Raw genomic sequence first — 16,092 nt, 5'->3', positions numbered from 1 at the left:
TGAAAACCAGCCCTGGAAGTTAGGAAAAGGGGTAAAATATAATGGCTGTTATTGCAGTGTAACTGGTCTGGTTTTCTGGAGGTTTCTTTAAGAATAAAAAGAAAGAAAGAAAGAAAGAAAGAAAGAAAAAGCTCGATAGTAATAAAGAAATCGATGTTAGATATTTGATTAATGAGCTTATTGTTTGAATAATCGTTGGAAACTCCACCCCATTCTTTACACTGTCCAATCAGATTACGCCAATTTCCAGAGCCTTGATGTGATTGGACAGAAGACAGAGAATGGGCGGGACTTTAGGAGGAGAGGTTACAAATTTCAGAGGCAGTCTCTTCTGCTCAGGGCTTCAGCTGCTTTATGTTGGGAGGAAAGAGCAGTTTAATGAAACGGGATTAAACTGGGGTAAAGACATTTATATAAAGTGGAGTTTAACGGGTAGAAACGATAAGTGGGTAAGACTGTGCAGGATTTAGTAGGTTATAGTTTTAAGAAACTGACTTTTGCATGTGTTAGATTCACAGAACAGTAAATTAGGCATAATTTACTAATTTCTAATTTACTCAGTATGGAATAAAACACTCAGTTATGTGCTGTTAAAGGTAAATTATCGGGCTGGTGCGGTGCAGCCCAACCTGAATGTAACTACACTGATGAAAAGTGCTCTTAGTTGAGATTAATTAATTCTCTTAGGTGAGATTTGTGTGTCCCACTTGGCGTTTGTCTACTTTCCAGCTTTCCAGTTTCCTCCAAAATGCCTTCCTGATGTACTGGTGTTTTTTTTGCAAATATTCAGAATATGCAGTACTGTTTACATTCTGACATTTAAAATACCATGATATTATTTTTAGCCTTTATTTTATGATTAAATATATATGGCGGGCAGGCTGCAGTACCACTGCAATCCACTAGGCGGCTTTAAACAGCTGACGTTATAAAGTATTGGTCTGTTATTCTCTTGCTCCTCCATGACCTACTCTAAAGTTGCTTTCTTTCTTTCTTTTTTTTTTTTTTTCTCTTTTATTTTAGACAAATGTTATGTTTAAATGTGTTAGTAAACTTTGATTCTTCAGGTTTTAATGTTGCAGTGCCTCAAAGCTTTTCTCTGTTCTTCAGCCAATTCACATGAACTCATGGACTTCCCTGAATTTAAGAGGAGAAACAAGAAGAAAAAGAGATGCAGAGCCACGGACGGCTTCAGCAGACGATTTGAAGGTAAGCTGAGAGTTTCTTTTAGGGGGTTTTACACAGCAGATGACAAGCAGCAGTGCTGAGCACAGCTCGGGTTCGCATGGAAGAAGTTAACTTTACTGTGAAGGTTATTTAAGCTATTAAAAGAAAACTCCACCCTGACATGTTTTCATTGCAGTTTGCCATGCAAGCAGCAGAGGGCGCTCAAAATTACAAGCTGCCCCTTTAATATATATTTTAAATAATATATATCAACACATTTGGAGTCATAAATAAGCAAAAATAAAGGGATATGAATAAATTCAGCATATTATAACTAGTATTTTTGGTATTTTGGTTTTTTTTTTTTTTTCAATAATTATTTATTTAACTATATTACATACCTGAATCATCTTCAGGCTTTTCTCTCCGTTGTGTTCAGATGTTTACAGACTCCAGGACGAGGTTTTGGGAGAAGGAGCGTACGCGGTGGTGCAGACGTGTGTCAGTCTGAGCACGAGGAAAGAGTATGCAGTGAAGGTGAGCTCGCTGGGTTCACATGACTGTTCACCAGGAGGAAAAGCTTTTACAATAGCTTTTAGATAGTTTATATAAATAAATAAATATCAAGGAAAAGACATAAAGGTGACTAAAAAGGAAATTATATAATATAAAAGTCAGGCAGAATGTAAACAATAGCTAACTAAATGTTGCTTAGGCTTCAATTTTCCACTTACACTTAAGTGCAAAAGTTTGTGTACCCTATCTGTTAGAATTATTATCTTTATTTTTTTTGTATGTTTATTTATTATTTCCTTGTCTAATCATTCATGTATTTTTAATGTAACATACTGTAGTCAATATAAATTGTAGGGAGTTTAAAACAATGGTGTCCATCTTTGTCCATCCAGGAATTATTTTGCACTCAACTGTACACATGGAATGACCTAAATTGTTCTCAATAATTAGGCCAGGTTAAGTTCTTTACTTTGGTGTTGTGTGTGTGTGTGTGTGTGTGTGTGTGTGTGTGTGTGTGTGTGTGTGTGTCTAGATTATTGAGAAGAGGCCGGGACTGAGACGAAGTCGTGTTTTTAGAGAGGTGGAGATTCTCTATCAATGCCAAGGCCACAGGTACGGCAAGCTTAGAGGGTCATATTACACACACACACACACACACACACACACACACACACACACACACACACACAGTCTGCCTGCAAGGACTAATAACCTTTTTTTTTTTTGTTTAATTTTACATGTTGAATTCTGGATTCTGATTGGTCAGAAGGTGTTGATTAATTTTCTATAACAGCAGCTCTGACAGTAGAGCAGGTTTATATTAATGCTCTTGTTCTGATACATTATCTTTTCTATAGCAAAAGCATATTCTCATGTAAGTGCTTATATGGTGAAGTTTTCTGTAAGGAGACGATTATTTAGCGTTCATGGAAGGAGTCTCCAGTGTCAGCGCTTGGTAACAGTCAGAGGTAAAGCTGTAACACTTTAGACGTTCCCACACCTTCAGGACAGAGGAGTTGTGGTTTCTCAGAAACATAACCAGCTGCATTTTTTGTTATATTAACTACGAGAGAGAGAGAAAGTTGAATCTGGTGAGGCTGTTTATAGCTGCTATAACAGCAGGATGTGAGTGAGTGTTTATTCTTCATTTATTTTTCCTCATCCACCAGCTGTGAGTTGATGAAACTTCTCTTCTTTTCTGCAGAAACATTCTGGAGCTGGTAGAGTTTTTTGAAGAAGATGACAGATTCTACTTGGTGTTTGAGAAGCTCAGAGGAGGTTCATCAGTCTGCTTTGTCCTTATTTTGACACACATCTTCATTTTAGAGCTCATTTTCGGACTTGATTAGTGTGTGTGTGTGTGTGTGTGTGTTTTTAGGTTCAGTGTTGACTCACATCCACAGAAGGCAGCGTTTTAGTGAACAGGAAGTCAGCGGTGTGGTGCAGGACATCGCCAGCGCTTTGCACTTCCTGCACAGTAAAGGTCCGTCAGCACCTCTGATTCACATCACACTCAAATTCATCCCTGATTCTGACTTCGGACACACGCTGGACCCTAACGTTTAAAAATGGCTAAAGGGCTGTTCGTAAGACATGAAGAACCTGGAAGTAAATAAACTATAGAAGAAAATATTTTCCTTAAAGCCAGAAATTGCTCGTCCTTACTGTGTATTGTTTTAGAGGATGGCAGTTTTTTTTTTTTTTTTTTTTATTTAATAAAATGTTTATTGTATTTACAACAGGACCCTGACCAGGATAAAATGATTACTGAAAATAAATAAATGAATTTATTTTAGTTCATTTTTATTATTGCAATTGTAATTTACTTTTTATTTAATTTTATTTTTGGTTTTATTCTTGTTTTATTTATTTATTTATTTAATATTGAATCTGTTTTTTTTATTATTATTATTATTTTTCTTACTCTTCCTGTTTTAATGTTTTGTATTTGCTCATACTCTAATTTAGTTTTGCAGTTAAGACGTGTTTTGCTTGTTTAGTTTTTCACTGAACCAACATGGCTAATGTTGCTAGCACATACTGCAATCTTATAGCCACCAGTTTAGCATGGTGCACTAAACGTGCATGTGGCGTCTCCTCCGTTGGCTTTGTGGAGGTGTTCGGTGTCTCAGATAGACGTGTTTATGTGGTTTCTGACTCTGTGTGATACGCTGTTATCTATAAACATGGGCAAATACAATCATGGCACAAAACAGTGAAGCTGAATCGTGCTTTCTTCTAGGAGGCGTGGCCTAAAGTGAGAAGGCGGAGACTAGAAGTAAATTTGAAGTGATTTGGGTGAATTTTGGAAAACTGGTGTCTATAATCTTCCATTATTTGTTAGCTATGTTAGCCTTGTAGGTCCATGGCCAAGCTAAAGAAGAAAACTTCAGACAGATCACATTCAGAGCACATTGTGATTTAAAAGAGATAGTGTGCATCTTTTATTTTGGTTCTTTAAATGTTTGAAAGATGTGGTTATAATGAGTATTATTAATGTTAGTAATATTAATCATGTGACCTTGTAATGTAGGAATGGCGCATAGAGATCTGAAGCCAGAGAATATCCTCTGTGAGTACAGTGACAGGGTGAGTGTGTATCAGCGCGCGCACACACACACACACACACACACACACGCACACGCACACACCTAAAGTGAAAAAACACTTTCAGACACATTAAATATGTTTATAATGAAATATTTGTGAGGTGTTTAGTGATTCTGGTGCTGATTTGTTGGCTGGTGCTGTATTCTAGCGTTATTCTTGTCAAAAATTAGCAGTTGTGTGTTAAAATGATGTTACAGTTACAGTGGTGATTACTAGGAGAAAAATTGCAACAGTATAAAGCATAAGTCATAAGTTAGGTTTTGCTGCTAGCTTCTGAAAACAAAAGTCATATTAATGACAAATCAAGCATAGAAGTGGTGGAGACTTTGGTGCAAATGTTGGACTCAAAGTCCCAGAATGCAATGCAGCTATACAACACTGAGTTACGGCAGAGACGGAGATGATGAGCACAGTGATATTAGTGTGAATGCTGAAGCTTTTTTGGAAGCTGATCAGTTTGAGCAGAGGTGAGGGAGCTGGACTGACTAAAGGATTAAAGTGCCACTGCATCACTCTCTTTAGATAGAGATGAAATGAGGGCTAAATCCCACTGCAACTCTATCAGCAGGTAGTCAAACCACAAACAGGTCAGTGTGAATAATGTAGGAAAATGTTAACCAAAGTGACCAATATGTTTAAAAGTTTAAGTTTAAGGGTGTATCAAAAGTCTCCATGCATAGGGGAAATTAACACTTTAGCAAAATGTCATATTTACAAAACCTCCTCTACATGATTTCTTTGTCAGCACACAGTATCGTCTCTCCCACTCATGATGAACTTGTGCTAACACGTCTGGTGTTATGCATGTCATTGCATGTCCATCGCAACCTTGCAACAGCTTCCCGATCCAGCCATGAGAATGATTTCAATACGTTCTCCTTTTCTCATTCTTAAAGGTTATCTGGAAAAAAAATATGTATAAACTATGAAAAATTTTGGAAGACATTTTGCTAAAAAGTGTTCATTTCCCCTCTGTATAGAGACTTTTTTACAGACACCCTGTAGTTTAAACTTCTTTCAACATGTTGGTCTATTTTCACTTTTTCGTTTGGGACACCATGTTAAATAGTTAACTTAATGTCATCACGTTAGTTATAAAGGTTAATTAGCAGGTCGTTCAGGATGGATTTTTCCTTTAATGGCCTGACTGATGATTTAGTTTATTACTGATTCCTCATCAGTGAACAGCTCTGAGGCTTGAGTCTCTCTGCAGATGTGTCCAGCGAAGATCTGTGATTTTGACCTGGGCAGTGGGATGAAGCTGAGCAGTGACAGTAACCTGATCTCCAGTCCACAGCTACTCACTCCGGTAAGACACACACACACACACACACACACACAGACCGAGCGAGAGAGAGCACATATCAGGTTAAGTTTCTTTTTTTTTTTTTTTTTTTTTTTGATAATATTAATGCAACACCATCAGATAACTTACTAATGATGCTACATCTATTTCCCATGCAGTAAAAACACTAATATTGTAAGTATTAGCATTAACTTTCTACAATAAATATAGCGTAAACAGATCTACGACAAATAACTGATCATGAACCGTCAGTTTCAAATTATCACAATCTTTGCATTTGCTGCACTGATGCAAAAAAAGACCAAAAATCCCACAATATGTTTTATAGCAATATGACAACATAATAGATATTTTAAATATTTAAATTTTTTTTCTAACAATTACAAACCCAAATTTTGTACTGAATCATTAACGTTGTAAAATTTTAAAACTTTACTGTGTCTTTCTACATTTCAGTGTTAACTTTATTATTGTAAACATTAAATTAAAACTCATTAATATAGTGGTGCTTTGCTGGCAGTCTGTTAACGAACATGTATATTGTGATGCACCTTGTAGAAATGTATTCTGGTACGTTGTGTTTCAGTGTGGCTCGGCGGAGTACATGGCCCCCGAGGTGGTGGAGGCGTTTAACGAGGAGGTCAGTGTTTATGATAAACGCTGTGATCTGTGGAGTCTCGGCGTCGTCCTCTACATCCTGCTCTGTGGATCTCCTCCGTTCACGGGTCACTGCGGGACCGGGTGTGGCTGGGATCAGGGGCAGCCATGCCACGACTGCCAGGTAAAATCACACACGTCCTGTCGATTTGATAATCGCTGATGGATGTGGTGATGTATGTAAGATGGTGTCGTGCTGTTATAGTAAAATAATCAGCAACGGTGGTGATGTGATGAAGTGGAGTTACTTTTACCATCCAAAAGTTGATTATTTTCCTATAGTTCCCAAGTGTTGTATTTCTCTTACATCACAGCAATTTACCAAATTAAACATGATGTTATAGAAAATTAAACACCTTCTGACCAATGAGAAACCAGAATTCAACAGCATTGTGGTACAAAAACACCTTTCCAAAGTACTCTCACTATGCTAAGTAACACTTTTTTTTTTTTTTTTTTTTTTTTTTCCACACCCAGAGCATGCTGTTCGAGAGCATTCAGGAAGGAAAGTACGGGTTTCCCGAGAAGGACTGGGCTCATGTCTCTGCTGAGGCCAAAGATCTCGTTTCCAAACTGTTAGTGCGCGACGCTAAACAGCGGCTCAGTGCGGAGCAGGTCCTGCAGCACCCATGGGTACAGGAGGTACGACTACTCCACTGTGACTCAATATCATCTACTTCATCTGAATAACTACACACTGTGGTGATGGAAACATTGCCCACTGCCCAGAGTATAGAGTATTAGCTTGTTATTTGTCACAGTAAAGATTGACAGTATTAGTTCTAGCACTAGATAGAGTAGCTTAAGGTCTGTTTCCTTTTTAAATGCCATCAGTTAAATGCTAATTTCATAATAACTCATGCTAATTTCAAAGCACACAGTCTCACTTTCTAGCTGTTGAGATTTACGGAGCATAGAAGTCAGTCATCAAAGTTTTTATAAAACATGTTAAAATTGGTAGCTAGATACAATTAGCCTGAGTGTCCTTCAATAGCAAGTTTGCCATCTATGAATATTTTAGTCATTTTCAAACATTAGCTTGTTATCTAGCTCACTACAGAATGCTTTGTGTGTGAACTAGCGGTTAAAATCTCCATAGACAGGTTGGTTTTTTGGGCTGGATGTACATGACTCCTTGTGAGACTCACATCATTTTGAGTCTTCCTAAAGCTATAGGTAAACTCCGACTTAGTCTTATTAATATTAATAATAATTTCATTTAAATATTTTCTTTTCATATAGCTAAAATACAGCATGGTGGAAATCAAAATAACAAACATTAGCGTTCATCTGTTTTTGGGTCTAATTTCCTGTCTTTCTTTTTTCTTTTCTTCCTCCAGCGTGCTCAATACACAACACCCACACTACGTTCACGGTGAGTTCATGTCCCGATATTTGTATTTTTTTTAAACAATCTTTTTCTACTAATTAATAAAAGCTGCCCTATTATGCAGAGAAGATTTTCACAGGAGCTCACTATGCGAGTTCCTCAGGGTTCACTTCTTGGTCCACTCAAGGTTCTATGAAGAACCTACAACAGAGGCTTTCTGTTTTAACCAGGTTGTACCCAGGGTTCATAACACCACCGTTAGCTGCGTAATTAGCATTCTTAATACTCAGCTATTTAACTGAAAGCCTTTTAGACTTGATTCTTTTACATCATAGCTTTTAGGTGAAGGATTCCTGTGAGCTTGGCTAAAATATTTTAAAGAAATCTTGTGTCCTTGTGTCTTATTTTGTCTGTGTTCCTCTCTCAGGGGGTCGAGTGTCCAGGACCTTACGTTCTTCGCCGCTCAGGTGGTGGCCGTGAACCGTCAGCTGGTCCAGCAGGAAGTGAAGGAGGAGTTGGAGGAGAAGGACAGGAACTCGTTTGGCGTTCGTTCCTCCCTGCTCCGCTCTGCATCTCCGAGCTCGCTGTCGCTGTCTCTGTCTCGCCTCTCCAGATCGCGGCTGGCTCAGCGGCGCAGGGAGAGCAGCCGTCACCTCCTCGGCCCTCTGCTCATGGTCGGAGGTGGCACCTAACACCCCTTCATGACCACGTCAGTGTGTTTAACACCTCGACTATCAGTCGATTCGGAGCAGAATCAAACGCATTGCTGTGGGATTCTGTACAAATTTAGCACTATGGGAAAGTACAGAAACCTCAAACTGCCCCAGAAGCACGGACTTCGTAAGCTGCAGAAATGAGCAATAATAATGCTTCCTGATGAAATGCTCTGAAGATTCGCTTAGCCTTAACACACACGCGCACACACACACACACAGAGAGAGCACTACAGTGGCTCTTAATCCCAGAAAAATATCAGATTGTCTCCTGGTTTATTTAGGACACTTTCTTTTTCTTTTTCTTTTTTTTTTTTTTTAAAAACACTTTTTACACATTTAACAACCTTTTTTCTTAATATTAATATTAAGAAAAGGAAAAAAGTGATATATATTTTTTTTCCCCTTTGGATTGTGCTCTAAACTTTCTGACTTTGGATTGGATAGAGCAGAAACTATTTTTAAAATATTTCATATTTTTTAAATATTTATTTTTTTTAAAATTAACATTATTTTTGCCCTTTAATGATTCGGATTCTTTTGACAAATTCACAGGCTTTTTTTCCCCGTTTGCTTTTAAACGTCCATCCTGTTCCACATTACTGTTTCATTAGTATTTTTTTTTCTCCTCTCTCTAGTCTGATAGAAACACAAACTTTCATCCACAGTATCACTTTATAATGTTTTTCATCTTAAGGTTCAGGTTAAGCTTAAGGACGCTGTTCCAGATATTTATTTGTCGTACAGAATTTCATTCTTTGCCATTTTTATCACACTGAACACGATAAATGTGAATCACACGTGAATTTAAGCTGTATAGCAAGACTCTTAATTATTTTTTGAATTTAAATGGTGTGTGTTCATGCAGTTTTATAGAGAACATTTTTTTTTATTATTCTGGGAGAGACTTTTTTCCTCTTGCTTTTATTTATATCTTTTTTTTTTTGGTAAGAATTGAATTTCATGCTCCACTGTATATCTTGATACAACATTTATTTAAGGGACTAATTTATTGTTGTATTTATGTATTTTTGCGTAAAACATGATTTTGTGCAGTGATGCGTTAAATAAAGAGCATGAACAATTCAAACTAGGACTCATCACTTTTTAAAAAAAAAATAAATTAATTCACATATAAGTGCTTATTTTCTAAATATCTTAAAAGAAAAATGTTAGTTTGGCTATGAATCGGTGTGTAAAATAAAGTGAATGTTCATTTTAAGATAAATATTGGAAACTGGATCATTTGTGAGAAATAATTTAACATAAAATGCCCAAACATCAAATCCATAATCAACAGAATTCCCAGAAAAGTAAATCTTTTGAGCATGAAGAATTATATCATCTGAGGAAACATCTAGAATGAATTTTCCAATGTAATATGGTGCATTATAAAGTGAGTATAAAAATAAAGTATGTTTAGAAGTTATTTTTTAATACGCATGTTTGTAAGGTAGAAACGTTATTAATGGAAAATATTCAAAAATATGAAAATTGATAGTTGGAAGCAGAATCAGTACTTTTGCATGTAACACCTTAAAAACAATGGCATGCATCAATATAAAGTTGTTTACTAAGACATGAAAATTCACAATTACAATGCTTCCTGGTCATGTGTCTTCCTCACTAACGCTACAAACTGATCATTAAAATTCTTAAAAATATCACATTATTTTTGCATTAAGGTTTGAATTCATTTAACACCTTGTTTGAATCATCCTTTTCTGCAAATCGTCCATTATAGATTATGGAAATATATATATATAACACCCCTGTGAAATATTTGGATATTCCACAACACGAAGTTGCATCATCAATTTTTTTCTGAAGAACATGAGATGAAGAAAAGTGAGCTTTTTTATTCTTTTTTTATATTTATTTTATTTTATTTATTTTGTACTGACCGACAAGGTCACTTTAAAAAAGTCCAGCCCATAAGTGTAACCCAAATTATAGATGAAACTAAATTACTAATTTTAAAAATATATGTTTTACGTGAATCGGTAGAATGATTTGAAAGTCTTTGTGCCATTAGCATGCACGCTAGTTAAACACCTTTTGTGTATTCTATGCACAACAGACTAAAAACAGACTAAAAAACTAAAAAATGTGTAAAACTCAAATCTGCTACTCATTTAAATGAAAATGCAGCCGTCAGAGGTGAAATCTTGTAAAAAAAAAAAAAAGATGTACATTAAATTGTAAATGTTGAAAATAATTCCTATGTTTTTAAAAAAGTAACAAGAGCTAAACAGCACCCCAAGAGCTTGAGATGGCTGTTGCTAAAGAAGGAAATATCGCTCACGGCACCTAACAGATTTTCTTCAACACCACACTCAGGGAGCAGATGAGGAAAAGCGCCATCTTGCACAGCAAGTACCACAGAGGTACGTTCCCTAAATCAGAGAAATCGAAAAGTACAGTTACTTCAAATTCCATTTCAAATCCAAAACATAAAGGAACATGGTACTGAAACTGTCACGCTGGTTACTGATGTGTATTAATATTAATATTGCATTGCATTGAGCCCATACTGACTGTACTGATAGTCAGTTTAAGGATGTTTATATGTTTTTAGGAAAATCACTTGAGATTTTTTCTGAGATTACTGTAATGTAACCAAATCATGGTCAAAATCAATACATTTATTTATTTATTAAACCTCTGAAATCATCTGCATCATGCAGCAGTGATCAACTGTACATTTAATATACCAAGTGTAATTCTATCATTTGTCCAAAGTTGATATTTTCTATCATTTTAGTAATCATCATTACATATTTTAGATGAGAATTTTAACATTTTTTTGTTTATGAACACACAAAGGTTTTTTTTCCAGGTATAATGTTTTATCCTTTTTTGCTCATGGTATTACTAGATACAAATCAAACATTTTTAATATGTGATTTTCAGAAATTCATATGATATGCAATCTGAAGTAATAAAAAACAAAATGATCTCACTTCAGAAAAGTGACAGGAAAGGTGAAATATGTTGAATACTGTCAAATCTATCTATTTCCTATTATAAGACAATAATAGGAAATAAACCAAACATTAGATTATTAAACCTGTTTCCATTTCTAGTCTTGTTTTATTTTTAGATAATGTTTCAAATTATAAGCATTTATTTCTATAATATATTTGGCGGTATTTGGTTGATATTTGGTTTACTGTAATCTTACATTACAATATTTTATTACTAGATATATTTCACTTGCTAAGACATCATTTTTTTGCAGTGCTGTATATGTTTGTAATAATTTATGCATTGAAAAGATTAATATCATGCTTCAAAATTAATGAAGGAAATCAGATGAAATGCTGCTCACATGACAACGGTGCGTTGCAGGTGGATTTCACTTCTGAGGGCGGCTCTGACAGTACTACAGCTGCAAATCACAGGTTTATATTAATGCGCTTGTCCTGATACCTTATTGTTTCTATAGCAACAGCTCATTCACAGGGACCTGGACAGCGGATGCTGTACATAAACAGACTAAAAAACATATGGTATGTAATGGTTTATTTAATGTTTATGGAAGGAGTCTCCAGTGTCAGCGCTCTGGAACAGTCAGAGGTAAAGCTGTAACTTTAAGTTTTGTGACATTTTCAGGACAGATGAGTTTACTGTTTCAGTAACATGAGAAGATGACTTTTAGGTCTTTTTAACTTCAGGAGAGAGGCTGGTGAGGGAGCGACTGTTTATAGCTGCTATAACGTAAGAGAGAACAGGAACGAACTTGTTTCATGGATGTTTCTCAACATTAAATGCAACTTTAAATCCATAAAAAGTAGGATGAGACATTCTTTAACACAAAAGTGCTGTGTGTGTGTAAGAGGAATAAAACTCTTTGGATTGTACTTTTCTAGGAAAATAATTAACTTTAACTAGTTGATTATTTTACTATAAAAACACTGAGTTTTTTATTCCTTAATTATTACACAGTCAGTTCACTATGGCGTTGCTTTACACCATCCACTTACACACTTAATAAGAAATTTGGTCATCTTGTTAAAATGACAGTAAATTGTAAATAAATGCAGGGCATCACTTACCCGTAACATTGTGCTTGTCTTTGGCCGTGCGCTTGTCTGTACAGACTGAAATTAAAAACAGAAATGTGAACAATAAATACACTTAAAGTGCTTGAGTATAGCTGGTAACTAGCTGGTTACTTTGGATAGCAGGATGATATGAAGTGTTTCTGATTTGCGTATTCATGAATGTTCATAGTTCCTGGAGTTTGTAATGAGGGTAAAGGTGTACAGATGTTACGAGGCTATTGTTAGTCTTTTCTTAAGTATAAGAAAAAAAGAAAAAAAACATTAATTTATTAGTCTAGACAGATCATTTTAATGGTTTAAATCCTACTTTACTGATACTTCTCATTTTATAAACTTGATGTTGAAAAAAAATAAAGCTTCTAAAGACAAATTAAAACAAATTCCAGTATTAAACATTAAACATGTTAGTGTTATGAATGTGGTTTTCCATGTGATTAACTCTAAAGCATCTGTTTAACAGGAGAAAACAAAAATATAGCTGCATGCAGCACTCGCCTTGCCACGGCAATACCCTTTAAGATAACACACTGTAAATTCCTTAGCGATTTATTGTCATGGATATCTTGACATCATGCTGACCAAATTTGGTTTGAATCAGATAAATCCTGTAGAAGGTGTATTTAAAAATTGTTACCCATCCAAACACCATGGTCAAAATCCAACATGGCTGACTTTCTGTTAAGATAATGGATGGGATTGTGAAATTGGTCTGTCTTAAGGAGGTCAGTACACCCAGGTCCAAACATTTTTCCAAACCCTGATGCCCTGATGGATTGCTCTTCTCATACGAGTTTTCACGCATGTCAAAAATGCAAAGAAAAAAATTCTGAAGGAAAATAAATATTAATTTACTCACCAACATTGACCTTTACAGAAGAAATGACGTCCGGCGGGTCGCTCTGGCACTTGTACTGTCCCGAGTCGCTGTGCTGGACGGCAGGAATAAGCAGGAACAGAACGATCCTGTGTCTGGACTCTGGAAAATCTCTGTCTAAACTCACCTCACTCAGCAGCTGTTTGTTTTTCAGCAGCTGGACTCTGTGGGCCGTAGTGAGGCAGGTGAAATTGCAGGTCAGGTTGAAGTGCCACCCAAACGTCACGTTCACATACCCATTCTGGGACATAGAGACGGAGCGAGGACACTCATCTGAAAAGATCAGCGTTAAACACAAGAGTGTTAACGATAAAGCTATTAAAGAGGAGCATAAACATGCAGCGAATTTAATTTAATCCAACCTAGTGATTATTTATGACATCGGTCACAGGCTAGGATTGTTTGTAGCCTGTGCATCATCAGACATGTTTATGAAAGACGGGTTTAAAAGATTTTAAAGTAAAATCAGAGAGTTGATCATAATTATTGAGTCTTTTAATCAAGTGAATATAATTTACACTTAACAGCAAATTTTAATTATATATTTCTGTCCGAAAGTAATAATAATAATAATAATAATAATAATAATAATAATAATATACACCCTACCGAAGTAATTAATAAAAATAATGCACACCCTTATTGTGGACTTCATCTTTGCCTTTTGGAACTTTATTTCCAAAATATTATGTATTTAATGTAATTTTTTTTTTCCTGTAAACACCTTCATAAGCCAACAAAGAAAATTGGAAATATATAATATTTTGCATATTGATTATTGTATTTAAAATCAGAATGCTTTAGATCCAAAAAGTCTTTCACACACTCACATATTATATGAGTGAGTGTCAATAGCACATTTTTCTATTTGCAATCATTGCAAACTCAAATTTTTTCTTGGCATTGAAACCTAAATTACACCAATAGAATAGGAGCTAAATGTAAACCGTACCTATTATTTGGAATTTTTTTTAAACTTATCCCATTAATTATGGTCTAAATTTACACTTAATCTGTGAACTAAGTTCTTAGCTTATGTTAAACCTGTATATTGGGATCCAAGTTTAAACACAACATCAGAATTAGGACAGAAGATGTTTTTTTTTTTAAACAGAAGTTTTAATTGAACCTGTAATTTAGGATCTAAATTTAAATTAAAACTGTAAATTAGGATCTAAGGTTAAATTGTAAATTAGGATTCAACTTGTAATTTAGGATTTAGGTTTAAATCGAACCTGAGCATTAGGACTTAAGTTTAAATTTTACCTGTAAATTAGAATCCAGTTTTAAACTCAAACATTGTTTGAACTGATGTCTAAGTTTAAACTTAACCCGTGGTTTATGCTCTATGCCAACCATTAACCTGTTACTTTAGGATCTAAGGCTAAATTAAATGTGTATCTGTTTTTTAATCATTTTTAAAGTCAAAATACAATTTATGAATTAGGATCTAAAACTAAACCCAATGGGTGAATTTAGATTAAAGTGTAGACTGAAATCTGGATTATGATGTCTGAATGAAGTCTTAAATTACCACAAAGCTTGTTTTTTTACGTAAAAAGTAATGAAGGAAAAAACCTCGTCCACTTGAGACTCACCTTTTGCATTGCAGGGAAACGGGACCAGAAAAATGATCATGAAAAACCACATGATTGGTTCGGACTTTGTAAAAATAAAACTTTGAATAGAAACGGCCTTTGATAGACCTGACAGAGCACAAACACAGGATGTGACCAGTGGAGGCTTTGTGCATTTATCAGCTGATTGACAGAGAGATAAAATTAAAAACACACACACACCACGTAGAAACTCAGGGGGTTTCCTCAATTCCTTCATTCTTGTGCTGTTTCTTTATTGTTCTATCCAATATATAAAAAAAATAGCAACTTTGGGAAAAGTTCCCACGAGATGTGTGATGGTATGACGGTATACAGTAAAAAGTCAATCTAATTAAATTCCATATGCGATACTTTGCATAAAATTGACTACCAGATTTTAAAAAAGGAAGTAAAAATGAAGTAAAAAAATTACAATAAAGAAAGTAAATAAAAGCTAAAGCGGCTTAATTTACACATTAATGCTATTGTGTGTGAATATTAAGAACCAGGATATGTTTAAGAATCACTAATTTTCAGAGTTTTACTTAACAGGTGCAGTTTCCACAGCAACAAAATAGTGTAGAATTAACACCTACACTGCTCGACCAGCGCTTCACAGTGTTCATCTGGGTCTGTTTGGATATAAGCAGCATAAACATGGCTGTCAGCATGTAAATGTAAGGAACTGTTGTAGTGTGTGTATATAGTATATTGATTTAGTAATATTATACAGAATGTCAGTGGTTTTTACTGTAAAAACAAAGATGTACAGTGGATAGAAATGAATACACAATCTTTCCAAATGTGTACATTTTGTTGTGACAGGTTCTGTAAACTTCATGGATTTAAATGGGATTTGTTTTCCGTTATCCAAACAACACAACATACCACATGAAGGCAGTGAATTTAACTTGAGAGAGAGAGAGAGATAATTTAATTGCCAGAACTGAAATTTCCTCATTTCTTAGGTTCCAAGGTTGGGGTGTACTATACTTAAGGTTGTGTAATTACAGCCTTGTGTATACTTCCATGGTTGGCACGCCTGGATTTGGAGATCTTCCCCCACTCCTCTTTGCAGCACTGTACAAGCTGGGAGAAGTTGGTTGGTTTTTGGCGATGGACAGCAACCTTCAAGTCATTCCATAGATGTTTAATTGGATTTAGGTCAGGGCTTTGACTAGACCACTCCAGAACATCCACCTTGTTCCTAGCAAGCCACTTCACGGTAGCTTTGACCTTATGCTTGGGGTCATT

General features: G+C 35.4%; 1 protein-coding gene across 4 annotated transcripts; it reads left to right on the top strand.

Annotated features, from left to right (window-relative positions):
- Positions 1-315: 315 nt before the first annotated feature.
- LOC113539204 (MAP kinase-interacting serine/threonine-protein kinase 2) lies at positions 316-9,389 on the top strand. Of its 4 annotated transcripts, none has more exons than XM_034310448.2 (13): positions 347-399; positions 597-687; positions 1,111-1,209; positions 1,607-1,704; positions 2,216-2,295; positions 2,888-2,961; positions 3,062-3,166; positions 4,217-4,272; positions 5,507-5,602; positions 6,186-6,380; positions 6,734-6,898; positions 7,597-7,631; positions 8,014-9,389. In XM_034310448.2, exons 3-13 carry the CDS (start codon positions 1,128-1,130, stop codon positions 8,276-8,278), a joined length of 1,251 nt encoding a protein of 416 aa, XP_034166339.2. In that variant the 5' UTR covers positions 347-399; positions 597-687; positions 1,111-1,127; the 3' UTR covers positions 8,279-9,389. The 4 variants fall into 4 exon arrangements, with proteins under 4 accessions (XP_026790627.3, XP_026790629.3, XP_034166339.2 ...); XM_034310447.2 differs by having other exon boundaries at positions 359-449; XM_026934826.3 differs by lacking the exon at positions 597-687 and having other exon boundaries at positions 316-399.
- The last annotated feature ends 6,703 nt before the right edge of the window (positions 9,390-16,092 follow it).

This window comes from Pangasianodon hypophthalmus, chromosome 14 (genome assembly GCF_027358585.1).
Source record: "Pangasianodon hypophthalmus isolate fPanHyp1 chromosome 14, fPanHyp1.pri, whole genome shotgun sequence".
NCBI lineage: Eukaryota > Metazoa > Chordata > Actinopteri > Siluriformes > Pangasiidae > Pangasianodon > Pangasianodon hypophthalmus.
The sequence above is the reverse complement of the archived record's forward strand: the minus strand, read 5'-3'. Positions and strand labels throughout refer to the sequence as shown.